This window comes from Eubalaena glacialis, chromosome 4, assembly GCF_028564815.1.
Source record: "Eubalaena glacialis isolate mEubGla1 chromosome 4, mEubGla1.1.hap2.+ XY, whole genome shotgun sequence".
NCBI classification, from domain to species: domain Eukaryota; kingdom Metazoa; phylum Chordata; class Mammalia; order Artiodactyla; family Balaenidae; genus Eubalaena; species Eubalaena glacialis.
Genome location: NC_083719.1, coordinates 78,757,878 through 78,778,573, shown reverse-complemented (window position 1 = coordinate 78,778,573; position 20,696 = coordinate 78,757,878). Strand labels below are relative to the sequence as shown.

At 39.0% G+C, this 20,696-nt stretch overlaps 1 protein-coding gene across 1 annotated transcript in view; it reads right to left on the bottom strand.

Annotated features, from left to right (window-relative positions):
- Positions 1 to 20,696, bottom strand: part of LNPEP (leucyl and cystinyl aminopeptidase) — a 98,913-nt gene that overhangs the window by 52,606 nt on the left and 25,611 nt on the right. Inside the window, exon 2 of the mRNA XM_061188009.1 lies at positions 2,516 to 3,356. Coding sequence (XP_061043992.1) covers positions 2,516 to 3,356 — 841 coding nt within the window. The remainder of the gene's footprint in view (positions 1 to 2,515; positions 3,357 to 20,696) is intronic.

Here is a 20,696-nt window from a genome sequence, read left to right as displayed (position 1 = left end):
GCAGTGCACCACAGTGGTTAAGAATGTGGTCTTTGCAGTTAAAACGACTTTGGGTTTGAGTTCCCCTCTGCTACTTGCTAGCCATAAGATGCTGAATGAATTACTTCATGTGCCTCTGCTTCCTCATCTGTAAAGTGAGTAAAATATAATTTCCACCTCTTAGTGAGTTTGACAAGATAAAAGACTAAACATATAAAATGCTTGCAACAGTTTCTAGCACTTCAGTTCTCAAGTAAATATGGGCTGCCATTATCACTGGAATTCAGGAAAGTGCACATGAAGTTCATTAAGGCAGGTGAGGGCTGTGAGAGAAAAAAAAAAAAAAAAGGCCCAGATCTTGAAAGAAATTGAACTAAATCTTGTTAAAAATGAGGAACTGCTGAAGGATCGTAAACCAAAGACCAACATGGTCAGGTCTGTACTTCTAGAAATAGTCTGGCAGCAGTGTGGAAGATGGGGGATAGAGGAGGGGGAAAGCTGTAGTAAGATTAGAGGTCAGGGGTCCAGTTAAGAAGATGACTCAAGAGTTCGAGAAAAAGACACTGAGAGATTGAAGGACAAAGAAATAAAACACATCTCCACCCTAAATTCCTTTGCTAGTTTTTTAGTATCAGTTTGTTATCTAGAACCTTAAATCTATGGTCAACAACTTCTAGATTTAACTGCAAGGTTACTGATCATCTCCACTTCTTAGAGGACACAGGTAAAGTTCCTTTACCACAAGCAGTGTCAGTACGTTTGACATTTACACATACTTTGATTTTCCAATCAATAAGAAATATATCCCTTAATTACTTTATCTACTTGTTTTGAATTACAGTTTTCAGACCTCTTGAAAGGTATAAATAATCTTCTAAACTTCTATGTTGCATCAAGATATACAATCATGTGGGGCATTCATTTTATGGAACCAGGTAGGTTAATGGATTTATATATTTTTTGTAATAGCAGAGTTTCACAAATTTTAAAGTACTATTTAAAAAAAAATACTCTATTTCGTAATTTTAAGAATGTCTTCCCATAGTATGAGTGTGTTTCGTGTTTGGTAATTGCAATCATTGTTGCTTCTGTTGTGGTCATCCATTTACAATGCTTGGTGTCAGTTTATTTATCTCTTGTAAAAATAAAATAGTGTGTGTGTGGAAAAAAAAAAAGAATGTCTTCCATTTTGCTAGCATTTTCCACAACTCAATCCAGCCCACAGCAAAGGGTCAACAAGTGACCATATCCAAAACCACCTCACTCTGCCACACAACACTGATTCTTCCCATTATATACAGACAGGCCCAAGAGAATCCAAGGGCAATAATCTGATTGGAAGAGATGACTAGGGTATTTGTCTTAAAGGTCTGATTGCATACTAAGAACACTGTTTTTATGTATATCCTATAATTCCTAGAGATGATGGAGATTATAGAAGGAGAAGTAAAGCCGAGAAGCCTCAAGCTACCCCTGCAATTATAAATTTGCTTTTCATGTCAGATCTCATGGCAAGAGCCAGCATGCCATTTATTTTAAAAGTATTACATTAAGGGGAAAGAGAAAAATTACATATCTGAATAGGACTATAGATCTTGCTTTGTCTCTTTCTCTAGTTAAGAAGGATCAAAAAACTTAAGACAGATTTAAAATATTCATTTCTATTTTTCTCAATATACCAACATACATTAGCGAAATGGCCATCAATGGTAATTCACATACTGGTTTGCAAAGGAACATGAGAGAATGCTCCAATGCACTAAGCAGATCTGACAAGGACTTTGTACTCGTAAGAGAAGTGACATTACTGCTACTTAAGAATAGTCTGTATGCAACTGTGCACTGCATCTTTCCAGAAATTCAAACTACATCTATGAATACTAAGATTAAAGAACAAAATATGTGGTTTAAATGGGGAGCTGAATAATTTTATGTTTTAAGTCACTTTTTAAAAATTAATCTCTCCAAGATGTCTTTTTCTTTTACTTTTCCATCAGAAATCCAAAATAGAATGGCATTAAAAAAAAAAAAAGCAAAGATTAAGGATACCAAAAATTACATATGTAAGCATACAACACTTCTTCATGCTTTCTTTCTCCATCTCAGTAAGCACCTCCTAAAAGTTCCACACAATGGGAAACTAAGACTGAAAGAATAACCCGTATTCTTCTATATTTGGTTCACATGGAGACTTTGAAGGTGATAGAAAACTAGATTCATCTTATAAGATATGAAAAGCTCAAGATAACTTAAGTGTTTGTGATAGAGAATGTAACTGATATAATCCTTGTCCATTTCCTTCCATCAGCATGCCCCCAGCCCCACCGTGACATATCATATATATGATACATACTCAAGGCTTTGACTAAGAGAGAAAGAGTATACTCTTCCAAATCACCATTCTACTATTTTGCACCTAACCTCTTAAATTTAAAAAAAAAAATTGCAGTTAATGTCTCTAGTGTGGGCAAAGGGATCCATATTGCAGAAGTCATCAGAGAGCAAAGAAGCAGAATCATTTAAGAGGGCTACATACTTTTTCTCATTATTTTCATCTGTGTAGGAGATGCCATAAAACCCATAGTAAGAACGAGATATATTTGCCGAATACTCTATCTTCAAGGTATAATTGTGCCCTTCAAGAAGGGCCTCAGGGGCAACAATGGCGATTTGTTCATGAAATGGATATTCCAGGACATCAACTTGTTTTTCTTGGCTTGAAACTGCTGACATAAAGGTCACTCTTGAAATATTATGGCCTGTGCTGTGAAGAACTATGTTCCATGTGGCCTGAAGAGCCTGAAGTGAAATTGTCACAGAGCCCCTGAATGTCATCGAGGTTAGGTTTGGGTGTAGGTTAAGTTCATAGCGTACTGGCATAATGGCAGTGGGAAGCCTGATTTGTGCCCATGGAAACAACTTCCCATTAGTTGCAATTGGCTGAATTAATCCCATTGATTGGTTTTTTTTATGGCAGCCTTCTTTGGTAAAGGTACATCTGGGCAGTAGATAAATCACCATGATTACAGAAACAGCAACCACAATGACAAAAGCACAGACCACCATGGTCCTCGCAGAGGGTACTGAACAAGTCCCATCTGAGCTCTGCCTGTAGCCGGCTGCACTGTTTCGAAGGCCCGAGCTCCTGTTCATGAAGGACATGCCCAGCAGCTTTGCAGACGACTCATAATCCTCTTCGTCCTCATCCATCTCATGCTCACCAAGACCCCGCACCAGCAGTCGTGAACCCCGGGGCTCATATTCCACCTCATCAGGCTCTAGAGGATGTAAACAAGGTTCTTTGGCTAAATCCACCACATCTGGTTCTTCCTCAAACATGCTGTTTTCAATCATATTCCTGGGGAGCTGAAGCCGATCTAAAAAAACCAAAACATAAGGACCAGGCACAGAGTTAGAAAAAAAAAAAAGCTCATAATACCACGTTTAATCTCAGGATTTTTTTTTAATCACTAAGACTTATTTCCGTCTCAGAGCTGCTGAATTAAATAAGATGCTTATAATATTCTTGTATCATCCATTAAAAACTCAAGCATAGATAAGAGCATATCACAGTCTTAAAATAAGAAAGCTAAACAAACAGGCTAGTATCAAAAAAGGCAGCCGAGATTAAATACTGATTTCCTTAATACACTCCTGCCCAACAACCTGGGCCCTTGTCCTGAGCTTTAGAGGCTTTTGCCCGTCTCTAGCTGTGCATGTCCCCAACAGGGTGAGGAGTCAGTAAGATCAAAGAATGCCCATCCATAGTCCATGTCCCTCTTCTGCAGTCTAGGTACCAGAATCCCCAGAATTCCTGCCTAAAAGGCTCAAACCTGCTTCTATGGCCTTTGTGGGTCTCCTCTCTGAGTTCCATTCTCCCTAGGGAGGACCACAGCTGGAATGCCCATTCATAGTTTGAATGATGGGTAAGCAACAGGTTGGATTACTTTTTCCCCCTTGGAAGAGGGATGTTTTTGTTCCACGGCAAACTGCAAGGGGCAAATTATATAGAAAATTTCCATAATCAAGAAATAATTTTTAGGACTTCCCTGCTGGCACAGTGGTTAAGAATCCACCTGCCAATGCAGGGGACATGGGTTCGAGCCCTGGTCTGGGAAGATCCCACATGCCGCGGAGCGACTAAGCCCGTGTGCCACAACTACTGAGCCTGCGCTCTAGAGCCCGCGAGCCACAACTTCTGAGTCCATGTGCCACAACTACTGCAGCCCGCGCGCCTAGAGCCCGTGCTCCGCAACAGGAGAAGGCACAGCAATGAGAAGCCCGGGCACCGCAACAAAGAGTAGCCCCCGCTCGCCGCAACAAGAGAAAGCCTACACGCAGCAACGAAAGACCCAATGTAGCCAAAAATAAATAAATAAATTTATAAAAAAAAAAAAGAAAAGAAATAATTTTTAAAAAGACAAAAGAACTATAAAAATCAGATAAAACTACAATCCAACCTGTCTTTTCATGCTTCCAGAGCATTTAGAAGTACAAGAGATTCCCCTCTGTAACAACCACATAATACACCATAAGTGTAAGTGGATTCTGGGGTGGGGTAGTGGTAGGAACTTTTAAAACCACACAAAAAAGCTGCACTCTCCAACTTGCCAAGAATCACTAAGAAAAAAAAAAGACTCCAAAAGTAGAGGAGTAAATAATAGCATACAGATCAATAATTCCTACGGTTAGATTGAAAGTTTGATAAATGAAACCCCCATTAACCTTTCCCTACAAGGTACTTTATACATATCATTTCTAATCCTCACAATAATTCTATAAAATGGCAAGTATTATACAATTTCAGACACAAGAAAACAAACGAGCCAAAAACAGAAATAAGAGTTGATTTACCTTCACAAAGTCACAGTTATTTAGTCACAAAACTGATACTAGAGCTCAGGTCTAAAACTCTGATTCCAAATTTTAGATTCTTTCGATTATTATACTGCATCTCCCTACTCAATTAGCTCAAAGGATGAGAGCTTGTACCTATTTATTTCTTTTGTATTTGGCAATGAAGTTGCTTAGAGTATTATTTCACCATCAGCAAGGCAAAACTTACATAAAATTCCTTAATATCTAGCTTGACATAAATGCCATGTGTTTAGTGCTACTCAATAAGTACTAACTAAAGAGTGGCAGCTCATAATACATGAAACCAAGTGCCAATAAACATCAGGATAAAATTTGGTGTCTTACTACTCCAAGTGTGGTCTGCGAACCAGAGCATCTACATCACACAGCAACTATTTAGAAGAGCAGACTCTCAAGTCCCTTCCCTTAATCTGAATTTTAACAAATCCTCAGGAGATTTATGTGCACATAAGTTTGAGAAGCACTGGTCTAAGCCTTCTCCATGGTCAGATCCTGGGCAGCATGGGACTTTGCATCCTCGCGTGTGCTCTGGCCATCCCAACTGCTCGCTCGTCTGAGACAAGACAGGCTGCTCTTCTACGCCATGCTCCACTTCCGTTTTCCTGTCTGTTCCCTTTGCCTGCAATGTCATCATTTCTCCCACCCCAGTCCACCTGGTGAACACTTGTTATTCCATAACTCAACTTGCTACAGTGTAAATTTAAAAAGTTATTTTCTTTTTGTTTCTTCCTTTCTCTTTATTACCTTTCAAAAATACATTTTCTTTTCACTTCATCTCACTCCTTTTAGCTTTGGGGAGCATAGAGACTCCAATGAGGTTGCCTTTTCCTACCTCCTCTCCATCCCCAAATTTATAAAAGCTATGCTGCTTTAAAAGTTTTCTTTGAATAAAACTTTTAATCACTTTCCAGGTGTGTGGGTTCAGCAATCTGCCGTCTACCCATCTCCTGTGACTTGTCTAGAAATGTAAGAAGGGTGACAGTTATAACATTCTGCTTTGGGAATTTAATCTCCTAAACTTCCTATAGTGCCCCAACTTCTTGTGACATAATTTTGTTTTGTTTTGATAATTAATTGTGTTTGAGACTCATTCATTTCATTAACAAAGCAAATACTGCTGTAATTGAACTCAAAAAAATTTTTTAATTATTAATGAACTCTCAGTGGTTAGAAATTTTCTGTGGTAGTTTTAAGTACCTGGTACAGTAATGCAGGTTAGTTGCTTAATTTGCTTTTTCACTTTAAAATGTCTAAAAGGCCTTTCTGACTTTTTTTACCTCATATAGGAAGATTATGTTCTCTTAGGTATTTGCCCATGTGCTCTGTTCTTTATCAGACCTGATGCCTGATGTAGACAACTATGGGGTCTGAGCAGTACGGTTTTAATTAATAAATTTCTAAACTAACTGTAGGTATAATCTCAGCTTAATATTTACAGCATTCTCATACCTGAATTCCACCCCCTTGGAACTTTGCTGTTCTGTCTTTGATTTCTCAGCCATGCCCTGTTTAAAGCCAAGGGGTATTCTGCAGTCTGACCATTTTAGCATCTCCTGTCTACACTTCATTAACTTCCAAATCTTTTGACCAGGGCTTAGTCAGATGCCTGGCAACACCCAGATAACTTAATTTAATTATTTATCACCCAATCAGGTTAATACCTATGTAGAATTTTAATCTTTCGTAAATGGAACACATCAACCCATCTGCTGTATTTTTACTGCATATTAGAAGCAAACTTTTGTATGTGTGTACAATCATATCAAGTTAAATACATCAAACCAAGGGAAAACACTTTTATTAAGGTAGCCCATGAAGACTGTACTTCAAGTCTATTTAAGAAATCTTGTTTTGGATTCTTAAGTGAGTACACTTTGATCTCAGCATTAAAATTTTAATGTAACACACGACTACCCTTTGTTCTAAAGGGATTTATTTGTATTGAAAGAAGGGAGCCTAAAGAAACAGGAAATTTTCTAAAACCTCTTCAATCCACATATACAAGCTAACTATAAGCCCAAAACAAAGAACGTCCTAGTTGAAATATTTCAGTTTTAAATAACATAGGCCCATGTGGTTATAATCTAAGAAAACTGAAGATATTTCTTTTCATCAGATACCGTGAACGGGTGCTCCTCGATGTTGTCTGTGGACCAGTGCCAATCCACAAACTGTTTGTTACCCGTCTGCGACAGGATACACACAGAAAATTGGTATTTAAAAACTTTTATAGCTAATTGATGGTAATGTTATGTCTATCGAATTTAGTAATTTTAGAAATGGAGCTTATATTTTACATGTCTTTTTTCATTTCAGTTTTCCAATTATTCATTTTTTTATGCTACAAAATTTCTGCAACAAAGAAACAAGGAACCTTGATTCTTCAGCTCAGATAACATGAGAAGCAATGGGCTGGATTGTCACTATTACGGCAATCCAGGTGGATATAAAGTTAACAACTATTACGGTAGCAGTGGAAGTGAAAAGGAGGGAATGAGTACAAGTTACGTTAAAGAGTGAGAATACACAGGAACTGATGCTCTGTTGGGCTGGACAGGCCTGTAGGATGGAGACAGAGGGAAATCTATTCAATTCCCTATGACATTCTGGCTTGGACGTCAACTGGAAGAAGGAATGCCACTCACTGAGATGAGAATACAGGTTTCATATTCTCCCTCTTGGTTTTGTGTGTGTGGGTGGTGGTGGGGGACTGAGAATGGAGTTGTGAGATGGCATTTGGTATGGGACATGACATATTTATCTGTCAGAGAGCCAGATGGAGATGTTTGATTAATAGCATACTTTAGAGTTAAAAGCCTAACTTTAGACAGAGGTTCAAATCCTGGCTCTTCCACTGACTGCTTGATCTCAAACTGGTTAACAAACATCCCTTAGCTTCAATTTCCTCACCTATACATATGGAAAACAATACTATTTTGTAGGACTGTTATAAGGATTATGTTATGTGGGCCTGGACTCAAAAGAAGCATCTGGGTGGAAAATTCTGATTTCAGAATCAGCTGCGTATACGTGATAATTAAAATCATGCAGATAGATGAGACTACTGAAAGGGAAGTAAGAGTCAGAGAACATCACCATTGAAGAGGGGCAGCAAAGGAGAAGAAGAATGTACCAGAGGTAGGAAAATCAGGACAGTAGAAAGCAAAGGAAGAGTTTCATGAAGAAGGAAGTGGTTGGTGTTAAATGTCTTAGAAAGGTCAAGTACAGGGGACTTCCCTGGTGGTCCAGTGGGGTTAAGACTCCACGCTTCCAGTGCAGGGGGCACGGGTTCGATCCCTGGTTGGGGAACTAAGGTCTTGCATGCCATGGGGTGTGGCCAAAAAAAAAAAAAAAAAAAAGAAAGAAAGGTCAAGTACGATGAAGCTGAGAGAGGCCACTAGATTTGGCAACCAGAGAATCAGTGACTCTTACGAGGCACTTTCAGTGGAGCAGTGGGAACGGAAGCCTGACCTCGGTGGCCCAAAGAAAGGATGGGAAGTTAACCAGGCAAGGCAAGTGCTACAGACAATTCTTCCAAGGTACACAGCTGTGCACCAAGAGAAAACATAGGGTCAAACTAAAAGAAAATACGGCATAGAGAAGTGTTAAATCCTTTTGTTTTTGTTTGCGTCTAAGATGGAAATAAGGTGTATTTTTGTGAGGAAGGAAAAGCAAAGAACAACAAAATGTGAAGGTGGAGCAGACAAGAGGCAACGCTGGAGGAATATTCCAGAGGGCTAGGAAGACATCAAGAACTCCAGTAGAGGCACTAACTTCGATGGGAGCTGGGCACTCTCCTCCAGGCCTGGAGGACAGGGGGTGGAGTTTAGGGAAGAGGTGTGGATACACAGGAGCACGCCAAGCTGAGGGGGTGAACAGCAGACAGCCTCCATGTTCTCTGTGACAGAGGTGGCAAGGCCATCTGCCCAGAGCCAAGGCAGTTGTGGAGGAGGCATAGGAGGCTTGAGGAGAAAAATAAAAAACAGATGCTATGGGAGAGGAGCAGGCAGGGGTGACCCAGGGACAAAGCATGCCTGGAAGTTCAGTAAGCCCACCGGAATTTGTCATACCTCCAGTCTCTATAAATATGTCTTTAGAGTGCTTACCAGCCCAGGTCTAAAAGAAGAGAAAGCGTATTATATGTAGTATTTTACCATAATTAAAAATTTAAAAAAATGAAAATTTAAAAAGAGAGAGAAAGCAGATGGTTAATCCAGGGTTAAACATGTAGGGAGGACGTGATGAGAAGCTAAAGGGAAAATGCACAGAGGGTGGTGGCAAGAGAGTAAGTGCTTAAATGAGGGGTTCAGTTTAGAAAAGGGGACAAAAAGTAAAGCTATGGCAAACAACATAGTGAACGATTCGAATAAAAAGAGCAAACTTCCCACAGACATTAGTCCCTTTAAACTGCTATCACATTTTCTGACAAAATGAAATGAAATGGGATGTATTTTCAAATCAACAAACCAAAACAACTTTAAAGAATAAGCCTAATCTAAATAAGGCTTCTTGGGCAGATACAAGAATTGGTATATTCAATTAGGTATACTATAGCAACTTGCTATATTCAAACTAGGCCCTAACAATAAAGGAGTACTCTTCTTCTGAGGCCGTTAAGACATATTTGAATAGAACTAAAAGCTCTATGTGTGAGACAGCATTTGTATCTTCTAGACCATTTCCAAATGGAAACTTCACTAAATTTCTGAAGGGATGGCTAATTATCAAATAAAGTAACTATTTCTCTAATGAGCAATCCTTTTCCATCAAAAAGAGGCTTTATTTTAAAGAAGTTTAAGCTGAAAAAGAAAAGGAAAAGACTAGAATTTATAACAAAAAATTGATTTTTCTATACAAGTCTTATCTGGCAAAACATTACCCAACCCCCAGACCACAATCAAAGAAAACCTCTTCCTATTAACCACAATGCCCACTTTAATAAGTTACAAGTTTAGATATATAATTTTCTCACCAGAATCTGAAGGGCGGTCATTAACACTGAATAACTTTGGAAGAAGTTTTAAGTACTGTAGTTCCTTTCTCTGACACATCCTGTTTGCTTACACCTCAAAGTATAAGCAGGGTCATAAAATACAAACACAGAAAGTCCTGCATACATTCTTACTTTTGCCACTAATAACAATGCGTTTTCACAAACCTCATTTAATTTTCCAGTTGACAGGCCCAAGGTTCAGAGCCCAGGATGCAGGATCCAAGTAAGGTCCCTCTCTCTTCCATTCCCCTCACCCCCCTTGTCTCCCTTGTGAAGAGAGAAGAGAAGTGAATGGACAATTGGGGGTGGGAGGTGGGAAGATCAGAGAGAAATGATTCAGTTCATAAGCACCATAAGCTCACTTTACCTATTTGGTTCTAAGAGAGACTAAGATTTATTTTTCCCTTTCAAGCTACCCTAAAGTTCACTTCAGTACATATAAAAATGCTGTGGGAGACTTCCACTTCCAATATGACAGAGTAATTGGTACCAGACTTTCCCTCCTCTCATAAACAACTACTAAACTGGACAAAATGATGCAACTATTTTCAGGTACCCACTAACAGACAGAGCGAGAATGTGACCTCTGAGAGAAGGAAAGCGTGAGCCCACATTTGCTTGGTTCTCTGCCTTGGGACATATTCTTAACTGTAGTACAGTGAGCTGGAGTCCAAGCAGAGCAGGGCTGGGAGGCGGAGACAGGGCACTGCAGAGGAGGGAGGTGTACAGAGGGGGGACCACAGAAGTTTGTATAAGGGTTTCCTGAGAGTCCTTAACCAATGCAGGACACATAATTACGTAAGGCTTACAAAAGAGTGGCTGTATTAAGGTTAATATGGAATAGAAATACGAGAGGTCAAGCAGCTTAAGGGAAACACTGGCAGTCTGACCCAGTCTTAACAAAGAGAACTCATTAACACTCTGAGCATGAGACACTAGAAAGGCTTCCCTTTAGGAGTAAAGACACACCCAGAGTAAGGCCTACTCTAGATTCACACTAACAAAGTCTAAAACCAAGCCCTAATAAAAATCCACAGTAGAAACAGAATATGGATGATGAGTCTTGCTAGGTTAAAGGAGCCTGAGAAAAAACCTTGAGCTTTCCACAGATCTGCCATAGCAAAATATAAAGCCAAGCCTACACAAGATGATCAGCCAGGAACTAAACTGCCCACTAAAACAAAAATCAACACTCTACAGAGCAATTTTTTAAAAATACAGTATCTAAACTAGGTAAGGACTTTAGAGCAGCTATTATAAACATGTCTCAAAAAGTAAAGGAAAATGTGTTTATAAACAACAACAGAGGAGAATATATGAACAGATGGGAATCTCAGCAGAAAAATCAAAACTAGAAAAAAGAACCAAATGGCAGAAAAAAATGGAACTTCTAGGACTGAAAGGTTCAATAACTAAGATGAACAAGTCATTGAATAGACTTAATACTGGATTGGACATAGCAGAAGAAAGAGTCTATGAACTTGACAGATCACTATCAATTACCAATTTGAGGAATAAAAAGAAAAAAAAGAGTCGAAGAAAAATGAACACAGCATCAGAGATTTGTGGGACAATATCAGATGGTTTAACACATATGTAATAGGAGCCCCAGAAGAAGACCATGAGAATAAAGTAGAAAAAAATATCTGAAGAAATAATAGTTAAAATTTTATTGTTTGATGAAAACACTATTTACCAGATCCCAAACTTAAAAGCTGATCAAACTCCAAGACAATAAATACAAAGAAAATCATATCTAGCTTCATCATGGTTAAACTACTGAAAATTAAAGATAAAGAGAAAATCTTTAAAGGAGCCCGAAAACAATATGTTACATACAGGAGAAAAATAATTCAAAGAATGCTAACTTCTCATCACAACCATGAAGACCACAAGATGATAGAACAACATTTTTAAGGGGCTAGAAGAAAAAAAATTGTCCATTCAGAATACTATATCAGTGAAAAATCCTTCAAAAACAAGATAAACGTACTTTCAAATAAAATGAAAGCTGACAAAGTTCTTCTCAAGCAGATGTGCACTACAAGAAATTATAAAAAAGGTTCTTCAAGCTGGAGGGAAATGATACCATATGGAAACTCAGATCTTCAGGAAAGAAAGAGGATACCAAAAAATGATGAATAAGTTATTACAAAATAAAAGTTTATATTTTTTATTCTTCTTAAAGTTTCTTTAAAAGACTATGTTTTAAAACTATCTGCAGCCTCACAATCTCTGGAGGCGGGAGAGCGCCGCTCCTGCTTTGAAAACGGGGCTCCTCTCTGTAGCAAGCCATGGGGTGTTGGTGGCAGTTCCTGCTGGGGCTGTGGGCAGTCCCACCCACGTGGGCTGGGCGCGAGCTGCTCAACATCTGCATGAACGCCAAGTCCCACAAGCCAGAGCCCAGCCCGGAAAAAAAACCCAAAAAAACAAAAAAACAAAAAACTATCTGCATAAAACAAGAATAACATGTGAGCAGTTTTGAACATATATAAAAATAAAAGGTATGATAACAAGAGCATGAAAAATGGAGAGGGTGAATAAGAATTATATTAAAGTATATTTGTGAATTGAGAAGGAGAAATGGACGTGTCAACTGAGGAGTAGGAGCTGTGAAGCAGGAAGTGAGAAAGGTCAGGTGTAAAATGTGAAGTGGTACAATTCTGACTATAAACAGACTTTAAAAAGTTAAGGTTGCGGGGCTTCCCTGGTGGCGCAGTGGTTGAGAATCTGCCTGCCAATGCAGGGCACACGGGTTCGAGCCCCAGTCTGGGAAGATCCCACATGCCGCAGAGCAACTGGACCCGTGAGCCACAGCTACTGAGTCTGCACGTCTGGAGCCTGTGCTCCGCAACAAGAGAGGCCGCGACAGTGAGAGGTCCGCGCACCGCGATGAAGAGTGGCCCCCACTCGCTGCAACTAGAGAAAGCCCTCGCACAGAAACGAAGACCCAACACAGCCAAAAATAATAAATAAATAAAAATAAATAAAAATTAAAAAAAAAAACCTATACAACTCTCCTAGTTCCCTTAAAAAAAAAAGAAAAGTTAAGGTTGCGTATTATTAGCCCTAGAATAATCAATGAAAAAGTAATTTAATACATGCATAGGTACAAAACCAATATTGTAAATAAAAGGAAATATTAAAAAAATACTCAATTAACCCAAAAAGAAGGCATTAGAAGAGAAAGAAACAGAAACAAAAGGGACAAATGAAAACAATGGTAAAATGGTAGACTTAAACCCAACCACATAAATAATTTCATGAACTGTAAGTGGATTAAACATTCCAACTAAAGGGCAGAGACTGTCATACTGTATTAACAAAAAAAAAAGCAAGATTCAACTATACGCTGTCTATAAGAGACAAATTTAAAATTTAAAGACACAAATAGGTTAACAAAGTAGAATGAAATTTTACAATGATATAAGGATAAGACACCATTCTTAAATATGTATGTACCCAATAATAAAGCTTCAAAATTCATAAACAGAAAATGGCAAAACTCAAGAGAAATAGAAACATCCACAACCATAACTGAAGATTTTATCATCTTTCTCTTCATAATTGATAGTAGACAACAAAAAAGTACAAGTAGACAACAAAAAAGTACAGCCATAGAATATATGAAAGATACTATCAACCAATTTAAATGCCTAACTGACATTTAAAGAACATTATGCCAAACAACTACAGAATACATATGGATCATTCACCAAGATGGACGATATGCTGGGCCATAAATCTCAATAAACTTCAAAAGACTGGAACAGTCTTTTTAGAGACTATGTTCTCTGACCACAATGGAAACAATTAAAATCCAATAATAGTGAATCTAGACAATCTCTAGGTGTTTGGAAAATAGAAAATACACTTCTAAATAATCCATGAGTCAAAAATAAACCACAAGGAATTTAGAAAATATTTGAAACAAATAATAAAAACACAAGATATCAAAACTTGAGAGACATTTACTGCTTTAAATACCTGTATTAGAAAAAGGTTTAAGACGTTCAAGATGGCAGAGGAGTAAGACGTGGAGATCACCTTCCTGCCCACAAATACATCAGAAATACTTCTACATGTGGAGCAACTCCTACAGAACACCTACTGAACGCTGGCAGAAGACCTCAGACTTCCCAAAAGGCAAGAAACTGCCCATGTACCTGGGTAGGGCAAAAGAAAAAAGCAACAGAGACAAAAGAAAAGGGATGGGATCTGCACCTCAGGGAGGGAGCTGTGAAGGAGGAAAGTTTCCACACACTAGGAAGCCCCTTCACTGGTGGAGACAGGGGGTGACGGAGGGGGGAAGCTTTGGAACCACGGAGGACAGCGCAGCAATAGGGGTGCAGAGGGCAAAGCGGAGAGATTCCCGCACAGAGGATCGGTGCCGACCCACACTCACCAGCCTGAGAGGCTTGTCTGCTCACCCGCCAGGGCGGGCGGGGGCTGGAAGCTGAGGCTCCAGCTTCAGAGGTCAGATCCCAGGGAGAGGACTGGGGTTGGATGCATGAACACAGCCTGAAGGGGGCTAGTGCGCCACAGCTACCCGGGAGGGAGTCCAGGAAAACTGCCTGAGAGGCAAGAGACAGTTGTTTCAGGGTGCGTGAGGAGAGGGGACTCAGAGCACCGCCTAAACGAGCTCCAGGGACAGGCGCAAGCCGTGGCTATCAGCGCAGACACCAGAGACGGGCATGAAATGCTAAGGCTGCTGCTGCAGCCACCAAGAAGCCTGTGTGTAAGCACAGGTCACTATCCACACCTCCACTCCCGGGAGCCTGTGCAGACCGCCACAGGCAGGGTCCTGTGATCCAGGGACAACTTCCCCGGGAGAACACATGGTGCGCCTCAGGCTGCTGCAACGTTATGCTGGCCTCTGCTGCCGCAGGCTCACACCACATTCTGTACCCCTCCCTCCTCCCAGCCTGAGTGAGCCAGAGCCCCCTAATCAGCTGCCCCTTTAACCCCATCCTGTCTGGGTGGGAACAGACACCCTCTGGTGACCTACACGCAGAGGCGGGGCCAATCCAAAGCTGAACCCCAGGAGCTGTGTGAACAAAGAAGAGAAAGGGAAATTTCTCCCAGCAGCCTCAGGAGCAGCGGATTCAATCTTCACAATCAATTTGATATACCCTGCATCTGTGGAATACCTGAATAGACAACAAATCATCCCAAAATCGAGGCAGTGGACTTTGGGAGCAACTGTAGACTGGGGGTTTGCTGTATGCGACTGACAAGTTTCTGGTTTTATGTTTATCTTAGTTTAGTATTTCAAGTTTATTATCACTGATAGATTTGTTTATTGATTTGGTTGCTCTCTTCCTTTATTTTATTTTATTTTTTTACATATAGATATATATATTTTTTTCCTTTTTCTCTTTTTGTGAGTGTCTATGTGTATGCTTCTTTGTGTGATTTTGTCTGTATAGCTTTCCTTTTACCATTTGTCCTAGGGTTCTGTCTGTCCGTCTTTTTTTTTTTTTTTTTTTAGTATAGTTTTTACTGCTTGTTATCATTGGTGGATTTGTTTTTTGGTTTGGTTGCACGCTTCTTTCTTTCTTTTTTCTATTTTTTTATTACTTTCTAATTTTTTAATTTTTAATAATATTTTAAATTTCTTAACTTTAATAACTATTTCTGTTTATTTCCTTCCTTCCTTCCTTCCTTCCTTCCGCCCTCCCTCCCACCCTTCCTTTTCTCCTGAGCCGTGTGGCTGACAGGGTCTTCGTGCTCTGGTGGGATGTCAGGCCTGTGCCTTTGAGGTGGGAGAGCCAAGTTCAGGACATTGGTCCACCAGAGACCTCCCGACTCTACATAATATCAAACGGCAAAAGCTCTCCCAGAGATCTCCATCTCAATTCTAAGACAAAGCTCCACTCAACAACCAGCAAGCTACAGTGCTGGACACCCTATGACAAAGCAAGACAGGAACACAACCCCACCCATTAGCAGAGAGGCTGCCTAAAATCATAAGGTCACAGACACCCCAAAACACACCACCAGTTGCAGTCCTACCCACCAGAAAGACAAGATCTAGGCTTATGCACCAGAACACAGGCACTAGTCCCCTCCACCAGGAAGCCTACACAAGCCATGGAACCAACCTAAGCCACTGGGGCAGACACCAAAAACAATGGGAACTATGAACCTGCAGCCTGCGAAAAGGAGACCCCAAACACAGTAACTTAAGCAAAATGAGAAGACAAAGAAACACAGCAGATGAAGGAGGAAGGTAAAAACCCACGAGACCAAACAAATGAAGAACAAATAGGCAGTCTACCTGAAAAAGAATTAAGACTAATGATAGTAAAGACGATCCAAAATCTTGGAAATAGAATGGAGAAAATACAAGAAACGTTTAAGAAGGACCTAGAAGAACTAAAGAGCAAACAAACGATGATGAACAACACAATAAATGAAATTAAAAATTCTCTACAAAGAATCAATAGCAGAATAACTGAGATAGAAGAACGGATAAGTGACCTGGAAGAGAAAAGAGTGGAAATAACTACTGCAGAGCAGAATAAAGAAAAAAGAATGAAAAGAATTGAGGACAGTCTTAGAGACCTCTGGAACAACATTAAACGCACCAACATTCGAATTATAGGGGTCCCAGAAGAAGAAGAGAAAAAGAAAGGGACTGAGAAAATATTTGAAGAGATTATAGTTCAAAACTTCCCTAATATGGGAAAGGAAATAGTCAATCAAGTCCAGGAAGCGCAGAGAGCCCCATACAGGATAAATCCAAGGAGAAACACGCCAAGACACATATTAATCAAACTATCAAAAATTAAATACAAAGAAAAAATATTAAAAGCAGCAAGGGAAAAACAACAAATAACATACAATCCCCATAAGGTTAACAGCTGGTCTTTCAGCAGAAACTGCAAGCCAGAAGGGAGTGGCAAGACATATTTAAAGTGATGAAAGGGAAAAACCTACAACCACGATTACTCTACCCAGCAAGGATCTCATTCAGATTCAATGGAGAAATTAAAACCTTTACAGACAAGGAAAAGCTAAGAGAATTCAGCACCGCTAAAACCAGCTTTACAACAAATGCTAAAGGAACTTCTCTAGGCGGGAAACACAAGAGAAGGAAAAGACCTACAATAACAAACACAAAACAATTAAGAAAATGGTAATAGGAACATGCATATCGATAATTACCTTAAATGTAAATGGATTAAATGCTCCCACCAAAAGACACAGACTGGATGAATGGATACAAAAACAAGACCCATATATATGCTGTCTACAAGAGACCCACTTCAGACCTAGGGACACATACAGACTGAAAGTGAGGGGATGGAAAAAGATATTGCATGCAAATGGAAATCAAAAGAAAGCTGGAGTAGCAATTCTCATATCAGACAAAACAGACTTTAAAATAAAGACTATTACAAGAGACAAAGAAGGACACTACATAATGATCAAGGGATCGATCCAAGAGGAAGGTATAACAATTGTAAATACTTATGCACCCAGCATAGGAGCACCTCAATACATAAGGCAAATGCTAACAGCCATAAAAGGGGAAATCGACAGTAACACAATCATAGTAGGGGGTTTTAATACCCCAGTTTCACCAATGGACAGATTATCCAAAATGAAAATAAATAAGGAAACACAAGATTTAAATGATACATTAAACAAGATGGACTTAATTGATATTTAAGGGCATTCCATCCAAAAACAACACAATACACTTTCTTCTCAAGTGCTCATGGAACATTCTCCAGGATAGTTCTTATCTTGGGTCACAAATCAAGTCTTGGTAAATTTAAGAAAATTGAAATCGTATCAAGTATCTTTTCCGACCACAATGCTGTGAGACTAGATATCAATTACAGGAAAAAATCTGTAAAAAATATAAACACATGGAGGCTAAACAATATACTACTTAATAACCAAGAGATCACTGAAGAAATCAAAGAGGAAATCAAAAAATACCGAGAAACAAATGACAATGAAAACACGACGACCCAAAACCTATGAGATGCAGCCAAAGCAGCTCTAAGAGGGAAGTTTATAGCAATACAATCCTACCTCAAGAAAAAACAAACATCTCATATAAACAACCTAACCTTACACCTAAAGCAATTAGAGAAAGAAAAACAAAAAAACCCCAAAGGTAGCAGAAGGAAAGAAATCATAAAGATCAGATCAGAAATAAATGAAAAAGAAATGAAGGAAATGATAGCAAAGATCAATAAAACTAAAAGCTGGTTCTTTGAGAAGATAAACAAAATTGACAAACCATTAGCCAGACTGATCAAGAAAAAGGGGACAAGACTCAAATCAATAGAATTAGAAATCAAAAAGGAGCAGTAACAACTGACACTGCAGAAATACAAAGGATCATGAGAGATTACTACAAGCAAGTATATCCCAATAAAATGGACAACCTGGAAGAAATGGACAAATTCTTAGAAAAGCACAACCTTCAGAGACCGAACCAGGAAGAAATAGAAAATATAAACAGACGAATCACAAGCACTGAAATTGAGACTGTGATTTACAATCTCCCAACAAACAAAAACCCAGGACCAGATGGCTTCACAGGCGAATTCTATCAAACATTTAGAGAAGAGCTAACTCCCATCCTTCTCAAACTCTTCCAAAATAGAGCTGAGGGAGGAACACTCCCAAACTCATTCTACAAGGTCACCATCACTCTGATACCAAAACCAGACAAAGATGTCACAAAGAAAGAAAACTACAGGCCAATATCACTGATGAACATAGATGCAAAAATCCTCAACAAAATACTAGCAAAAAGAATCCAACACCATATTAAAAGGATCACACACCATGATCAAGTGGGGTTTATCCCAGGAATGCAAGGATTCTTCAATATACACAAATCAATCAATGTGATACACCATATTAACAAATTGAAGAATAAAAACCATACAATCATCTCAGTAGATGCAGAAAAAGCTTTTGACAAAATTCAACACCCATTTGTGATAAAAACCCTCCAGAAAGTAGGCATAGAGGGAACTTACCTCAACATAATAAAGGCTATATATGACAAACCCACAGCCAACATCGTCCTCAACGGTGAAAAACTGAAACCATTTCCACTAGGATCAGGAACAAGACAAGGTTGCCCACTCTCACCATTATTATTCAACATTGTTTTGGAAGTTTTAGCCACAGCAATCAGAGAAGAAAAAGAAATAAAAGGAGTCCAAATCGGAAAAGAAGAAGTAAAGCTGTCACTGTTTGCAGATGACATGATACTATACATAGAGAATCCTAAAGATGTTACCAGAAAACTACTAGAGCTAATCAATGAATTTGGTAAAGTAGCAGGATACAAAATTAATGCACAGAAATCTCTTGCATTCCTATACACTGATGATGAAAAATCTGAAAGAGAAATTAAGGAAACACTCCCATTTACCATTGCAACAAAAAGAATAAAATACCTAGGAATAAACCTACCTAAGGAGACCAAAGACCTCTATGCAGAAAACTATAAGACACTGATGAAAGAAATTAAAGATGATACAAACAGATGGAGAGATATACCATGTTCTTGGATTGGAAGAATCAACATTGTGAAAATGACTATACTACCCAAAGCAATCTACAGATTCAGTGCAATCCCTATCAAACTACCAATGGTATTTTTCACAGAGCTAGAACAAAAAATTTCACAATTCGTATGGAAACACAAAGACCCAGAAAAGCTAAAGCAATCTTGAGAAAGAAAAACGGAGCTAGAGGAATCACGCTCTTGGACTTCAGACTATACCACATATCTACAGTAATCAAGACAGTATGTTACTGGCACCAAAACAGAAATATAGATCAACGGAACAGGATAGAAAGCCCAGAGGTAAACCCACGCACATATGGTCACCTTATTTTTGATTAAGGAGGCAAGAATATACAATGGAGAAATGACAGCGTCTTCAATAAGTGGTGCTGGGAAAACTGTACAGCTACATGTAAAAGAATGAAATTAGAACACTCCCTAACACAATACACAAAAATAAACTCAAAATGGATTAAAGACCTAAATGTAAGGCCAGGCACTATGAAACTCTTAGAGAAAAATACAGGCAGCATACTCTATGACATAAATCACAGCAAGATCCTTTTTGACCCACCTCCTAAAGAAATGGAAGTAACAACAAAAATAAACAAATGGGACCTAATGAAACTTAAAAGCTTTTGCACAGCAAGGGAAACCATAAACAAGACGAAAAGACAACCCTCAGAATGGGAGAAAATATTTGCAAATGAAGCAACTGACAAAGGATTAATCTCCAAAATATACAAGCAGCTCATGCAGCTCAATATCAGAAAAACAAACAACCCAATCCAAAAATGGTCAGAAGACCTAAATAGACATTTCTCCAAAGAAGATATACAGATTGCTAACAAACACATGAAAGGATGTTCAACATCACTAATCATTAGAGAAATGCAAATCAAAACTACAATGAGGTATCACCTCACACCATTCAGAATGGCCATCATCCAAAAATCTACAAACAATAAATGCTGGAGAGGGTGTGGAGAAAAGGGAACCCTCTTGCACTGTTGGTGGGAATGTAAATTGATACAGCCACTATGGAGAACAGTATGGAGGTTCCTTAAAAAACTAAAAATAGAACTACCATACGACCCAGCAATCCCACTACTGGGCATATACCCTGAGAAAACTATAATTCAGAAAGAGTCATGTACCACAATGTTCACTGCAGCTCGACTTACAATAGCCAGGACATGGAAGCAACCTAAGTGTCCATCGACAGATGAATGGATAAAGAAGATGTGGCACATATATACAATGGAATATTACTCAGCCATAAAAAGAAACAAAATT